The sequence below is a fragment of the Callorhinchus milii genome, unplaced genomic scaffold (assembly GCF_018977255.1).
Source record: "Callorhinchus milii isolate IMCB2004 unplaced genomic scaffold, IMCB_Cmil_1.0 Scaffold4, whole genome shotgun sequence".
Lineage (NCBI taxonomy): Eukaryota > Metazoa > Chordata > Chondrichthyes > Chimaeriformes > Callorhinchidae > Callorhinchus > Callorhinchus milii.
Genome location: NW_024704745.1, coordinates 28,723,989 through 28,738,650, shown reverse-complemented (window position 1 = coordinate 28,738,650; position 14,662 = coordinate 28,723,989). Strand labels below are relative to the sequence as shown.

The 14,662-nt window shown below is 36.5% G+C and overlaps 1 protein-coding gene across 4 annotated transcripts in view; it reads right to left on the bottom strand.

Annotated features, from left to right (window-relative positions):
- Positions 1 to 14,662, bottom strand: part of pcdh17 (protocadherin 17) — a 170,600-nt gene that overhangs the window by 146,344 nt on the left and 9,594 nt on the right. For 3 of the 4 annotated variants that reach the window (XM_042334705.1, XM_007893452.2, XM_007893453.2), the window contains exons 2-3: positions 10,465 to 10,523; positions 10,174 to 10,346 (exon numbers count right to left, since the gene is read on the bottom strand). In XM_042334705.1, the coding sequence (XP_042190639.1) occupies positions 10,174 to 10,346; positions 10,465 to 10,523 (232 nt within the window). The remainder of the gene's footprint in view (positions 1 to 10,173; positions 10,347 to 10,464; positions 10,524 to 14,662) is intronic. The other variant, XM_042334704.1, reaches the window with a different exon arrangement.

Sequence of the window (14,662 nt, the reverse complement as noted above, 5' to 3'; positions counted from 1 at the left end):
TCTAATATAGTTTGGTATGGCTTTTGTTGGTTCTATTATGATTTTCATAGCTTATTTTAATCCCAAATCTCTTTTTGCTGGTACTCTATTCCCCCACCCCTCCAAAACAATTTGCTGGATTAAAGAATTCATCCAAATTGACCAGCCTCAATTGGATCACAGAGTTTATTTAACTGTGTGAGATATTGATCATCAAAAGCTGGCCATTACGTCTTTTTTCCGTGGAACAAAATCTTCATTCACCCATGGGCCTGGAAATTGTTGGAAGTTCCTGTAAATATGATAACCCTAAAAACGGAAGGCAGAGGAATTCTGGGCACTTGTGGAACAATTGTAGTCAAAAACATTCATAAATCTCTCTCTTTTCTTTTAATTTTCTGGCCTTTTGTTAATTTACTTTCCTCAAGGTATTCTATCATGACAGACAAAAGCCCACTAAATTATATTTATCAGGAACTCCTCCTCCATCAAGCTATTGCTGCCTTGAGATAGCCTTCATGTACTCAAAGCTATAACATTACTTTAATAAGACACAGATATGTTTATATGTGCCTTGATTTCTCTGAAGAGCAAATGCATTCGCATTAGTCATTGTTATTTTAGGAACTGCCAGCATGTAAAAGGATGATTGTAAAAGAGTGAGGTTTTGTAACTCAACTGCTGTCAGGTAGTAGTGCTTTATTTTTTATTTACAAATTGAGAATTTGTGTGTGTGAGAGAGTGATTGTGAGACTGACTTCCATTCATCTAGGTGCCTGTTACAACATAGCTACTAAATTCAACACCGTACAAAAACAAAAGTCACAGAATACTGACCTCAATGCAACTGTACTATCAAACTGCTTCATACAACACTGATGCAGCTGTAATATTCATTATACATATGAAAATAGCGGCCACCTTAAATCAGTGAGGATTATTTTGTTTGATTAAATGGGCAAAAGCAAGTGCAGAGCTCAGTAAATAACCATATTTTTATTAGTCAATTTTAAAACTCAAAATCATGTAATCTAGAGGAAACCACTTGATTCCATATTCACATTAATGAGTGAACAATGCACCTCTTTAATAGCATGTGAAGGCGATTACTACCTCTCATTATTAGCTCAAGGAAGATGAACTAAGGTAAACTCCAAACACAAAAATTCCAAGCAACAAACAGTTTACAGCAATGTTAAGGTCGTTATCGCATCAGTGGTACAATCAATTGTTGTTTCAAGACTATTGTATTGAAAGGCATTTAACAAGGCAATAATGCCATCTCAGTGTGAAACTGGGCAGCAAACCCATTACCAAGCTCCAAAGCATTTTATAATGGGAAATCCCATTCATTCAGCAGCACATTCACGCAATATACAATATGTACCGGGAACCTAATGGTTTATTTTGCAGTAGATTATCCTTTTATCAGCATTACTTTGAAGCAATGATACCACCAACAATAGCCAGTCCCCCACATTTTGGACTTAACCACTGTCAAGTTCATATCTGGAAACATAAGCAACTAATAATGGAAATTCCATAATGGAAAAAATAATAAAGACCATCACACCTTTCCTCTTCTCATTTTTATTTTATAAAACAAAATAATCCTTGCATTTGTGGAGTCCTGTAGCTCAGTGGTTAGAGCACTCGCTTTGCAAGCGAGAGACCTGAGTTCAATTCCAGACAGGGCGAAACCTTGGGCAAGTTTCCTTACTCCACACGCCTAATAATAATCCCTCCAAAACCAAAAACAATAATAAATTGGTCATTTTCAACCTACGACTGTTTGTGGGACATTGCTGTGCGCAATTGGCTGCCGCGTTCGCCCACAAATATACAGTCAATTCACTTTACAGTATATTCTGTGAAGCGCTTTGGGATGTCCTCCTGACGTGAAAAGTGCTATATCAAATGCAAGGATTATTATTATTATTATTATTTGATATACCGTCTTATCACACCACATCACGGTTCCACTGGCTCCCCATCCCTCAGAGGATAGAGTTCAAAATCCTCATCCTTGCCTTCAAGGCCCTCCACGGTCTTGCCCCTCCTTACCTCTGCAACCTGCTGATCCCAAGTCAACCTGTTCGTTCCCTCTACTCAGCAACCTGTGGTCTGCTCTTCGTCTCCTGCCCGGCCCGCCCCACCATCGGCGGCCAGGCCTTCAGCCTCTCTGCCCCACCCTATGGAACTCCATCCCACATTCTCTTTGCCTTGCTCCCTCCCTTGCCTCCTTCAAGGCGCTTCTCAAAACCATCCTCTTCAACCGAGCCTTCAACCACCGTCCTACCCTCCCTGCCCTCCACCCAATCCGATTCCAACACCCAGCTCGGGTCCAAATCCCTGACTGTCCAGCAGCTTGGGATGTCCTCCTGATGTGAAAGGCTCTACACGAATGTAATTTTGTATTGTATTGTATCATCGAGATGTATCAAAACACTTCACAGGATATACTTAAAAAGTGGTGTGTATTTTGTGAATGAATGCAGCAGCTAATTTGCCCAAAGCAATATCCCACAAACGTCCATGAAAAGAATGAGCAATTTTATTTGGGGCATTGTTGGCCAGGATAATGGGAGAAACTCCTGTTTCTTTTTGAAAAGTGCCATGGCATCTTTAACAGCCGGGACTGGCAGAGAGGAACTCATCTAATGAACAATGCAGGATTCCACCCCCCACCCCGCCCTCCCCACTAAATTAGAGTGTCAGCAAAGATGACAAGGAGAACATAGGTGAAGGACCAAAGCCGTGAGCTTTTACAACATCAAAGTTGAAAAGAGTAGAGTGGGTTTCAAAGCTTCTAAATTGCCAAAGGAAGACCGAGGGAATAAGGAATTCTATAATTTTAAACACATGGGCAGAATGGAGTGTGATGAGACTTGCTTACAATATAATGAAAATGCAGAGAAGGAAAAGCATGAAGGATGATGTATTCAGAGTTTGAAAAGAACAAGCTATTGAAAAAACTATTATCATTGTAATGTTGATAAAATTGAGAAAAACATGAAACGGGGCAACCAAGAGAAAGAGGATAGAAGCCAGATGTGAAGGAAGGATCATGCAACAGCTTTATGTGTTGTTTGAAAGATTGCATTAGAGATATTCAATAACATTCACAGTCGTGGGAGCAGTATTCAAGTCTTGGCAAAATTATCATTGTGTATAGAGGTTTAGTGATTCAGCCATTGCATTGAAGGCATCTGATCTGAATGAAGTTGATGAATGTAAATTGATATCATCAGCTAAATAGTGGTTAGAGTCAAATGATGAGTGGAGGATATCATTTGTGCAAAGAAGGAACAAATAAGGGAGGGAACTATCATGGGGAGCTCTCCCCAAGTTGATGGAAAAGGAATAAGAAGGTGAACCATCAACTACAGCACACCGAGAGCAACTTAAGGACAAATTAGATAGCATGCAACATAATACGTGAAAGTCTATGAGATACCAACTTCTTTGGAAGGGCACAATGTCAAACACTACTGAACAATTCTCCAGATTAAATTGGTCAGTTCAACTCATTTGATGTATGCGGGATCTTGCTGGTTCAAATGATTAGCATCTTTGCCTACAAAAAAAGGCACACCACTTGCCACAAATTACCTGTGAAGTTCTTTTAGATGTTTTAACCAAAAGAAGAAAACAAACTGGTAAACAAAATATTTGAACCACAACTTTTTAGTAAAAGCTATTAAGACAAACTAATGTTAAAATATATATGAAGGGAATGCTGTATCTTAGTGGTTAGAGCACTTGCCTTGCAAGCGAGAGGACCTGGGTTCGATTCACAGAAAGGGCGAAAAGTTAGGCAAGTTTCCTTACTGCACAAGCCTCTGTTTACCAAGCAGAAAGTAGGAACCCGGTTGTTAGTTGATTGGCAGATCGCATTTCTGGGGGTCATAATCCATTCAAAAATAATAATAATTTGGTCACTCAATCCACAGCTGTTTGTGGGACGCTGATGTTCACAATCGGCTGCCGCGTTTCGCCCACAAAATGTACAGTCAATTCACTCTACAGTATGTTCTTTGAGACGTCTCAAAACGTGATAAGGCACTATATCAAATGCAAGGATTATTATTTATTATTTATGAGAGACAAAGAATTATAAAAGAGAATGGGTCTAATTTGCAGTTTGTGTAAACACATACGCACATATGAGGGAATAATCCAAGTCCTTAATCATTCATCAACAGCCAATGTAACTGATTAGACTCCTGTTTATTAGTTAACTGAGGCCCCCAATAATTCTTTATGCCTTTATATCTAACGTTACATAACCTATCAATTTGTCCCCTGAAAGGAGGAAATAGGCACCAAGTAGGCAGAATTAAAATGGTTTATGTTTTATTGTTACATTCAAGTGTTGTAAAGTATGTTTCAGTTGCACTGAATGTGTAGTGCAGCAATACAGGAGTCTTAAATGGGAAACGGAAACTGTCACAGCTTTCCAGTCTCATGTTAAAGTTGATTTTCAGCAAAAAACAATATGTGATTTGAAAAACAGGACATTCCCTGGACTTGTCAGTAGTCTGACGCTCAATATTAAATGCAAGATTCCCTTGTTATATTGTGAGGTAGAAGTCCATTAAAAATGTTGTGCACATATAAGGAAAAATAAATTGTGATTTTATGGCACATTATATACACACATTGCTTTAAATGTAGTCTAAGTGCAAAACAAATACTATTTGATGTAATTTGTGTTTTGGATTGAGTGACATAACAATAGGATGTATCTGGAAACTATTGCAATGAAGATAAATGTCTCATAAAATTGACCATGATTATTGGAGTAAGCAGAGAGAATTTAGGCTACCTATGAGGAAGCTAGAGTTTTGCTGGGGCCTGATCCATGCTCTAGCAATCCCAAATCAGCAAGTGATGGTTAGTATTGCATTTGAAGACACACAGAAATTAAGACATTGGCATCTGCCACATCTTAAAAAAACATAAATTATTGTCGGTTGACCTAGTCCTTTTGTTTTTGATCAGATCAAACACTTGCATAGGAAAGGAAGTTAACGTGCATAATATCAGAATCGGAATATTTATTTTGCATTTTACATGTTTATGTGTAAATTTCTTTGTTTAAATCTCCACAAATATCAACATATTATTTCATAACAATGCAAAATTAAGTCTTAAAGTCTCTGGATTGTCATTTTATTTTCCTTCCAGGACATTTGAGTAACGTTTCAAACATAATACACCAGCTGCTGTCACATGACAAAAAAAACTAACAATAAAATCTTTTTAATTGTGAAATCTTAAATAAAACTTAAACTTGGAAGAACCCCATTGAAAAATAATTGCAATCATTCAATCAGGTGTAATCTCTCATGGAAGGGAACTAATCTTATTCAGGAGTGAAAAGCGACCTTGAAATTCTTTCATAGTCAGAGAATTTGGTAGAGACCTGCTGTGTGTATAATTGATACAATTCTATATAAGTCCTTTTTATTTAAGCATTACATTCTCTGTTAGTTTTATCTACAAATGTTTCAATCACAATTAGAATTTTGCACACAGAAGTCCATCGAGCGACAATCAGTGACGGTACAATATAAACGGAGCTACAACTGAATGGTCTGATCTTTTCTAAAGCAAGGAACAATGAGACCTTTTTTTTTGTATAAATTGAAGAAGTAATTAATTATTGAAATGATGAAATACTCTGTTACATTAAAACCATCATAAAGAAGTGATACTCCTTCCTGATTAAACATGCATACGGCGTACTGTAAAATACTGATGCTATGCTTGATGAATCTCAGTTAGTCTGGATCACATTTTCAAAAGCATTATACCTCCTGACTGCTTTTGTACTTGGTTTGTGATTGTGCCAGTGACTGCAATCTTCCGTTGAAAAGACTCTGGATGATCAGATGAGGAGTTTATACACTATTGTACTCTACCCACAACAATAATGTGATTTGTCATTTCTGTCCAGCACAATTTTACTTGATCATTCGATTATTCAATTAATTGTCAGAGCCCTAGAGTATATCCTTATGTCATGTTTTGTACACACTCGGTAAAAGTGCAGATGACATTCTTGACTATTTTAATTATGCTTTAATAACAATGTTTAATTATCTGGTTTCAAACAAACTGGTGTTAAATGTTTCTGAAATCGATTCAATTCTGTTTGTCTCACAGCCCAAAGATATGAAATGTGATCCCTTGTCAATTGTTGTCAACTAACATTTTAGATATAATATTTTGATATTTAAAATGGATTCAGACTTGAAACTGGATAAAGAATGGACAATCATAACAACATAGCAAGCTATGCGGTTTTAGCTGGTTATACTCCAGCATTACCCAAACACATATTCTGGGGTCCCCAAACCTTGGCTCTTGCCAACCTGTGGTCATTTCCATGTGTCAGTGGCATACATGGAACTCTCATTCTAATTTGGATACTCTTGAGCATGATGATGGGTTTCCTCATGTGTCAGACGCCAGGCCAAACAAAGTTAACAGTAAAAACAATGTTCACTGGAAACTTTGGTTTGTTTATGGCATTAAACATTAATTATCAATCAATCAATCAATTAATTAATGTGGACTGGGAATTGGTTAATGATGTAAGACAGTAAAGATGTTTCATCAGCCTGAAGTTGCAAGTTTATGAGATGGTAAGACAATGTTGAATATGAATTATATGTTTGGATAATATTATAGGATTTTAAATCTTACTTTTAACTCTTCAAACTAAAGCTTAAATACATAATTGAAAATACTTATATTGAAATCTATATAAATTGCCTTCGATGAATGCCTTCCAAATATTGAATCTGCCTGATTATTTCTTTAACATACTATCTTGTGGATCACGCTACAGATGAAGAACTTGGTAATATTTTAATATTATTTAACATTGTAAGCAAAACTAAATAATTTAAGAAAGTTCATCATTTTGAAGTATGTTTATGTTATCTTTAGTTTGCATGCATCAGGTTACATTATACAGTCATCGGTCTTGCTGTTCTGGTTTGAAATGCGAAAGCATGTTTCACTTTCTATTATTCTCTGTATCCTCTGGATAATCATTTGTATTAGTTTTTTCTAGCTAGTTGCCTACCAGTGAGCTTTTCATTCAAAAGAGATTGACAGTTCCAAGCATGTGGTTCATTTATATGTATTCCTGCTTAAATTAGGTATTTCAAACTCAACTGGAGATCAGTAACAATAGAAACAACAAAAAATAAAGGAGAAAAGGAGAATTACATTCTGTGGAAGCTTGGCAGTTATACTTATGCCTTGGCTGAAGCACTGAGCAGCCATTGTATTGATATTTGGGATACGCTTATTCCAGAATGTTAGACATTTTCCAGATTTAATAATAACTGTCTTTAAATACACAAAATATATACTGAGGTAGCACATTATCAACTGGCTTCCATTGATCACAAATCTGTAACAAGGTTTATCATCAGAAGGAAAAAAAGGGCGGTTTGAATGTTTTAAAAATGGAGCGCAGTTAGAATGTGGGATAACTAACCACAAATGAAAATTGAAGTTGAGTTCATAATAGTATTTAGAATGGAACTGGAGAAAAATAAAGTTAAAGGGTCTATGGAAAGAACAGGAGAATGGGATTAGAGCAGATGGCTCTAGTGGGGGTCATAACTATAAACTATGCTATTAACATTCTATGAAATGTTGACATGACCTGCAGCTGCTATCCTAAGGATCTACATGTAGGTAACTGGGAACATTTTACCGGCATTTCACAAACCAATCATTTGTCTTAGTTTTCATATACACAGCCCAATGGCTTTCTCAGAAGTCAGCTGTATTCTTCAATTATTCTGCTTTAGGTTTGTTCCATACTGTTATTTCAGTTGCTTTTAATTGAAAACACTATGCAACTTCCTTTTGAGGATGCTGATGCTCGCAGTACTTTATTTCAGAAAGTGCATATATTAACATTTTGAGTTTTGAGAAATATATCCTTACCATGGATCATTATATATCAAAGGACAGTTTTGCTCTCTTTCTTGAACAAAGTTATGGGATACAGCATTTCTGTTTGCTGCCACTGAGTATCAAAGTTGACATTTTGCCTGATACCCTGATGTTGGGGATGAGTGATTATGTTTATGAGTAGAAGCTTGAACAATTGGGGCTGGGATTGATAGTGAATAATAATAATAAAAATCCTTGCATTTGATATAGCGCTTTTCACGTCCGGAGGACGTCCCAAAGCGCTTCACAGAATACACTGTAAAGTGAATTGACTGTATATTTGTGGGCGAACGCGGCAGCCAATTGCGCATAGCAATGTCCCACAAACAGTCTTGGATTGAAAATGACCAATTTATTATTGTTTTGGGTTTTTGGAGGGATTATTATTAGGCGTGTGGAGTAAGGAAACTTGCCTTACTCAAACAGGACTCAAAGTGAAGTGAGCTCATTGTGCTCCAGGGTACTGCTGATGACAAACCAGCTTGCCTGGTTGATTGGCAGGAGTTGGAGAGACACATCAGTCTCTAGGAGCAGGGATTCTTCCCACTCAGCTTCTGTTAACCATGCAAGCCCAATCCTTAATAGGTAGACTGGAAAAGCAGAGGGTAGCTTTCCAGACTGTGCTTTCAATGACATTATTATGTAGTTTAGGTAGTTGTGGTCCCCAAGTCTTGGCTCTTGCCAATCTGCGCTTAATACTTTCCATAATTAGGTAAGCAGGATGCTTCCCTCCAGGGAGAGAGCGTACATTCCACTCTAGACACAGGGAAATTTGCATAGGTAGGTGGAATGCATGGCAACTCTCAGTCTGGTTTGAATACTCTTAAGCACGGTAATATGTTTCCGCATGCGTCAGTCATCCAGCTAATCAAAAGAAAAACAGAGAAACTTAAGAGGAGAACAAAATGCTAGTGCAATTGCAAACTGCAAGTTTGCTTTTAGGGAAATTTCCAGTGGAGAAAGATCCAAGTATTCCAATCAAAGGTCATAAAGCAAAGCAGGCTTTGCCAGCATTCAGGATCATTTTTCAGTAAATTATGTAGAAAATCACTAGGTGAGAGGAATTACTGAAATTTTTGTTGAAAATCGGAAATTGCAAATAGAACTTCCAGTTTGTCAATGCCACGTTTTCAACCCCCCCTAAAAATGGATGCAGGGGGAAGAACAGGAAATTGAGATTGAGATCATTGAAGGAGATGGCAACAATTCAAGTACGAATGGCAGAAAGGCTTAGTTTCATGCTATATATTATATGATTTTCTCCCAGTTTCATTGCTGCAGTAATTTTGAATGCAACCAGAAAAAACCAGAGTTAAAGAAAAAACAATGGAGTTATTCTGCTCTATTTGGAGCTTCATACAACACTATTAGCTCTGGGCTAAGATTTACACTTTGTCAATGTTTGCAAATTTGCGTGGTTCTAAACAAAATAATAATCCTTGCATTTGATATTATCACGGCTCTGAGTAAACTGTAAAATGTATTGACTATATATGTGGGCAAAATGCAGCAGCTAAATGCACACAGCAGTATCTCACAAACAGTCGTGGATTGAAGAGACCAATTCATTATTTTTTTTTGAAGGAATTATTACCCTCAGAAAAGCGATCCGCTAATTGACTAACAACCTGGGTTCCTTCTTACTGCTAGGTAAACAGAGGCATGTGGAGTAAGGAAACTTATAATAATAACATTTATAAGTGTTATTATTCCTCCCGGGAATTGAACCCAGGTCTCTTGCATCGCGAATGCTCTAACCACTGAGCTACAGGACTCCACAATGACATGTGAACGATAGAAATAAAATAATTCTGATATAATATTAAAGTATAAATAGAAGATGTAAAATGAAGGCTGGGGTTTTTCCGTTATAATTGCATATTACCAAAGGCACGTCACTTGAGGCAAGAGGAATTTCAACCTTTTCCCCCACCACCACCCGTTCTCTTAATTCTGGTTATCAATGGACCACAATTAAATGGCTGATTTTAAACTATGATTAAAGCAAAAACACGACTGGCATAACCTTTCCAGACTAGCTACGTTAGACTGTTATGATTTTCCCTGATCCTCCCTCTGATCCCAACAATAAAAATAATTCATCCCTGTCATATCTTTTAATGAGGCATGAAATATCACATTTACTGCTCAAAATGTTCAGCAACACTTACAGCATTTTGCTTTCAAGTCATTTTGGCGTTAACTAACCTTGTTCGGGTACTTGGGGTTTGGTTGTCGTAGATTTTATCTTGAGTGCCTCCTTGGCAGACATGTCACAGCAGGAGCCTTTATTAGTGTCTTGATCGCTGTCAGCCTGGTCACTATCTCCATGTCCACTGTCCCTCAAACTCACCCTCTCTGGATCTTTGAATGTGGAATTACTGAAATAAAAGACGCCATTGGCTCGCCACTATATCCAATTTGAGTAATATGGTTTGACTGAGCAATGCAGACAAGAATGCAAATGCAGTAGCTGAGAAGTTATTTAATAGGACTTACCTTTGAACAAACTGCTGCCTGCTGCCCATGTAATTGGGCTCTGCGGGAAAATTGTCTGTCTGTGAAGAATAGATGAGAAAATTTACGTATATTGGTACATATTAAAATCTCCTAGAGTAAAACAAAATCTGCTACAGAAAATTATTAATAATTCAAAATTTCTCTTATCTTTAGATTTGTACACTATAATTTCTTTAAAATGCTGCCTATATAATTACATATCCTAAACAATAAGTTCTCTACAAGCCGAAAAATAACAGTTGGATTAAACAATACAACTATCAAAATTGAAAAATCTGTATTACATGCACTTTTCAATTGCCTTTTTTACAAATTTGATTTAAGCAACGAAAAATGTCAGTGCTGAGATGCAGAACACTTTGCGTTAGGTGGCATGAACTGTAAGTATCAATCGCTCCAGGGATGAGACTTTCAATTCATTGATTTTCCTTTAATGCAACAATTATCCGAAACAATCCATGATATAACAAATTTAATATTTTAATATTTCGAATATGGGCATTGCTTAATTTCATTTCACACATAATTAAACCTTTTTCATAAGATTTCAATTGGATAGTTTTAACCCTCAAAATACTTATTGTCATTTGCAACTTTAAACCAAATCTATTGTTTTCTGTTGAGCAACTGAATATAATGATTTTTACTGGGGGTAGGGATTCTTCCCACTCAGCTCCCGTTAATCCTGCAAGCCAAAACCCAAATGGACAAGCAATGGGAAAGCTTGCTAGAGCTTGTTCTCAATGGCAAGCGATGCGATTTTTAGCTGGTTAAACTCCAGCAATACCCTAACACACACTCTGAGGTCCTAATATTTTCCAGAATTTAAGTGCACCGGGATGCTACCCTGTGTGAAGGGCGCTATATAAATGCAAATTGTTGCTTTTGTTGTTATTGAATTAGGTAAGAAGGATGCATCTATCCAGGGAGAGAATGCACAATCCATTTCAACAAATATCTCTGGAATTTCCATGTGAAGGTGGGATGTATTGAATTCTTAGTTTGGTTTTGATACTTTTAAGTATGCTGGTGCGTTTCCACATGTGTTAGACACCCACCCTTACCGAGAAACAACATAATGATCATTTGTCCATAACTAATGGGAAATCTGCTGAAGCAAAATTAGTAAACGCTAAATAACATTAGAACACGTCCCTATTAAAGAAGTATCTATTTCTTTAATTGAAAAGAGATTTGGTGTCAGAAATTCCCAGATGTCAGAATGAAAATAATATCCACAGTAGAGTGAGAGACTATGGAAAAGACTGAAGTGACACACAAATTAAATAGTGTAATTTGTGCATGATCAGTACCATCTGCTTAACACTGACAATTTTTAACAATTTTCTCATTTAATACAAAAATCTCCCGCAGATCACAAAATCTTGAACACAATTTGCCATTTTATTTATTTTATATTTGAATTGTGTCTGTTTCTGTAGGTTTCAATTGGGACATTCTGATAAACATATTTTAATACATGCAGAAATTTGGATTTTGTAAATGTGCCATTTAGCTGGACATTTTAAACACACTGTTGGTTATTGTTATCTGTTTCAATAATATATTTCAATCAGAAGCATATGCATTTTGCACCTTTGGCCAAGCCCTTCTGCATAAATTAAACTATATTAGCTGGTTGTGCAATTTTTGTTCAATCAGAATGTTTAAACATTCAAATAGAGTTCCAATCCCACAATTGCCATTTTAGTTCTATACATTGAACTCTACTGAAACACAATCTATAATAATAATAAGAAGAAGAATAAGAATAATCCTGGCATTTGATATAGCACCTTGTCACATTAATTTGAACTGAACTTAATGGGAATTTGTCAAATTACAGAAATATCCAGAGACCATTAATTACACACAAACAGTATTGCACTGCCCTGTATTACTCTTTACTTCATATTTTACACAACTTTTCTTTTTTACGCAATATTCATGTTGCAGCAAGGTGGTGGATATGGTCACCTTAAAGGTGTTGCACTCCAACTGCACGCCCAAAGAATCAAGGTGGGTCGCATGATCCAATGTGCTGTACAGAGCTGTTGTCATAAAGTTGTGGGGATCTGGAGTGCAGTACTGCCAGAAGTCATGCTCTGCCTGTCCAGATGAAGGTCAAACTAGTATTAACATGCTTTGCCTCAGGTTGACTTCAGATACCACTGAGGGAATCTGAAGTCTTCAGTTAGCCCTCTATTTCACAATTTGCTTTCAGGTGACAGATGCTCTTGCCATGTAGGCGCAAGTCTTGGGTCCTTGGAGCAACAATGGGTCAAACATATGCCCTACTAAATAACAATCTTTATAAATAGCCTGGGTTTAATTGATTACACAATGTAGATCTTGCCCGCCCACGATAGACATTTTGGTAATGTGCCAGGAGCATACAGGTGATTGTGATACCATGTGTAAAATCATTCCTCCATTCCCAATTTATGTATTTGAACTCCTCCTGGGCAGATGGCCTTCCTTTGACAATCAGGACTGATCCTTTGTTTTGCCTCTTCAACTTGTCCCACATTCGCTCAATAACAACAACAACAAATTACATTTGTATAGCTCACTATCTGAAATGGGTCACTTCTGTTGTCCTTTCTGACATCTGGGAAGCTCTACCACAAAATGTATTTTAAGCTTCCCTGGGACAATCTGAAATAAGCATGACCAAAGAGATTATGCTTATGCTTCGCAACTTGAGGCATTTAAACTCTAGTTGTTTTTCAACTGTACTATTCTCTGTAACATTACATTACTTGTCTGTTACACAATTACTGTATTTTAGGATGCTTATATTGTTAATGTGTGACATGCAAGTAGGTACCTGCTTTCAATGTTATGGGCAATTGGATCCCAATAAAGAGGAAATATCAATAAAGTCATCATTCTTTTCATTTCAAGCTTTTCCAAATTCAGCAGCAAAAAGACTTTACTGATTTCAGCAAAGAACACACTAACGTGTTTTAAATACTCAAAGAGCATCACCTGTGTTTTATTTACCTTGAATGATTAAAATCCTTTTGCAACACAACTGTAACTCTACAAAATTTCAGTAAAATGTTTCTGGAATAGTGATACAACTATGTGTCAAACACCTGAACTCCGACTCCACTCCACCCTCCAATTCCATCCCTGATTCCTCTCTAGATTCCATCTCTATTGCACTCTGACTATAATTTGCAATCTATTTCCACTAAATAATTTGTCATCTCTTTCCAGTTGTGCAGTAATAATTAAATGCTGACTTGCTCAACTTGATCATTATTACTAAAGTCAACTGTAGTGAGGGTTACAGCTTTGAATGTCACACAGGAAAATTCAGGTCAGATATGTAAATTGGTAAAGGTTGATTTATGTACAGTTTACAGGGTAATTTTCTACTTGTCTGTAAGTTTTTAAATATTCGCAGCCTGTCCTTCTAATGGGAAACCTACACATGTAGCCATATAAGTAAATTTACCTGTGAGCAGAAAATGTATATTCTCAAAATCTTCCAACAGTGACCTGATTTTAAATAATTTTATAGTATAAAAAAGGAATTGCCTTCAATCTTTTTCTATCTGTACATTTAACAAATTCCCGTTATGTTCAGTTCAAACTTTAAACTGTTTGCATATAAAAGTTAAGATTTTCAGTGATTTAAATCACTGTAAAGTGAATTTCATGCAATAAAGGTTCACAGAGTGCTGAGCAGTCATGGCTTTTAAGAAATATATTGATGTTGAAAAAACACTTCTTTCTGTTTATTCATTTTTTAAACAATGTGAAATGCAGCCATATGTACAGGTATTTTGGATACTGATGTATATATGGGCTATTTTCTATATTATTTTTAATGAGCATTGTATGATATGATTTTTCAAACACGCCAATTTATTCCACTTGTATGGAACTATGAAGTGTGATAACAATGTTGTTGACTCAAGAGATATTGTGGCATTCAACGTATTTACACCATTCAGTAAAGATACGTACTTAGAGTTGCTACACTGTCAATAAAGAGCACATTAAGACCCTACTGAAAGGGCTTCCCTGTCAATTATAGCACAGAAGGATTCTATTGCCAGAGTTTTCCTGTCAATTTAATATAGTAGGTCATATTAACGGCACTGTCTTGTCAATAAAACAGTTCTGAATCCTATTAATGGGGCTATTCTGTCAATATCATCTG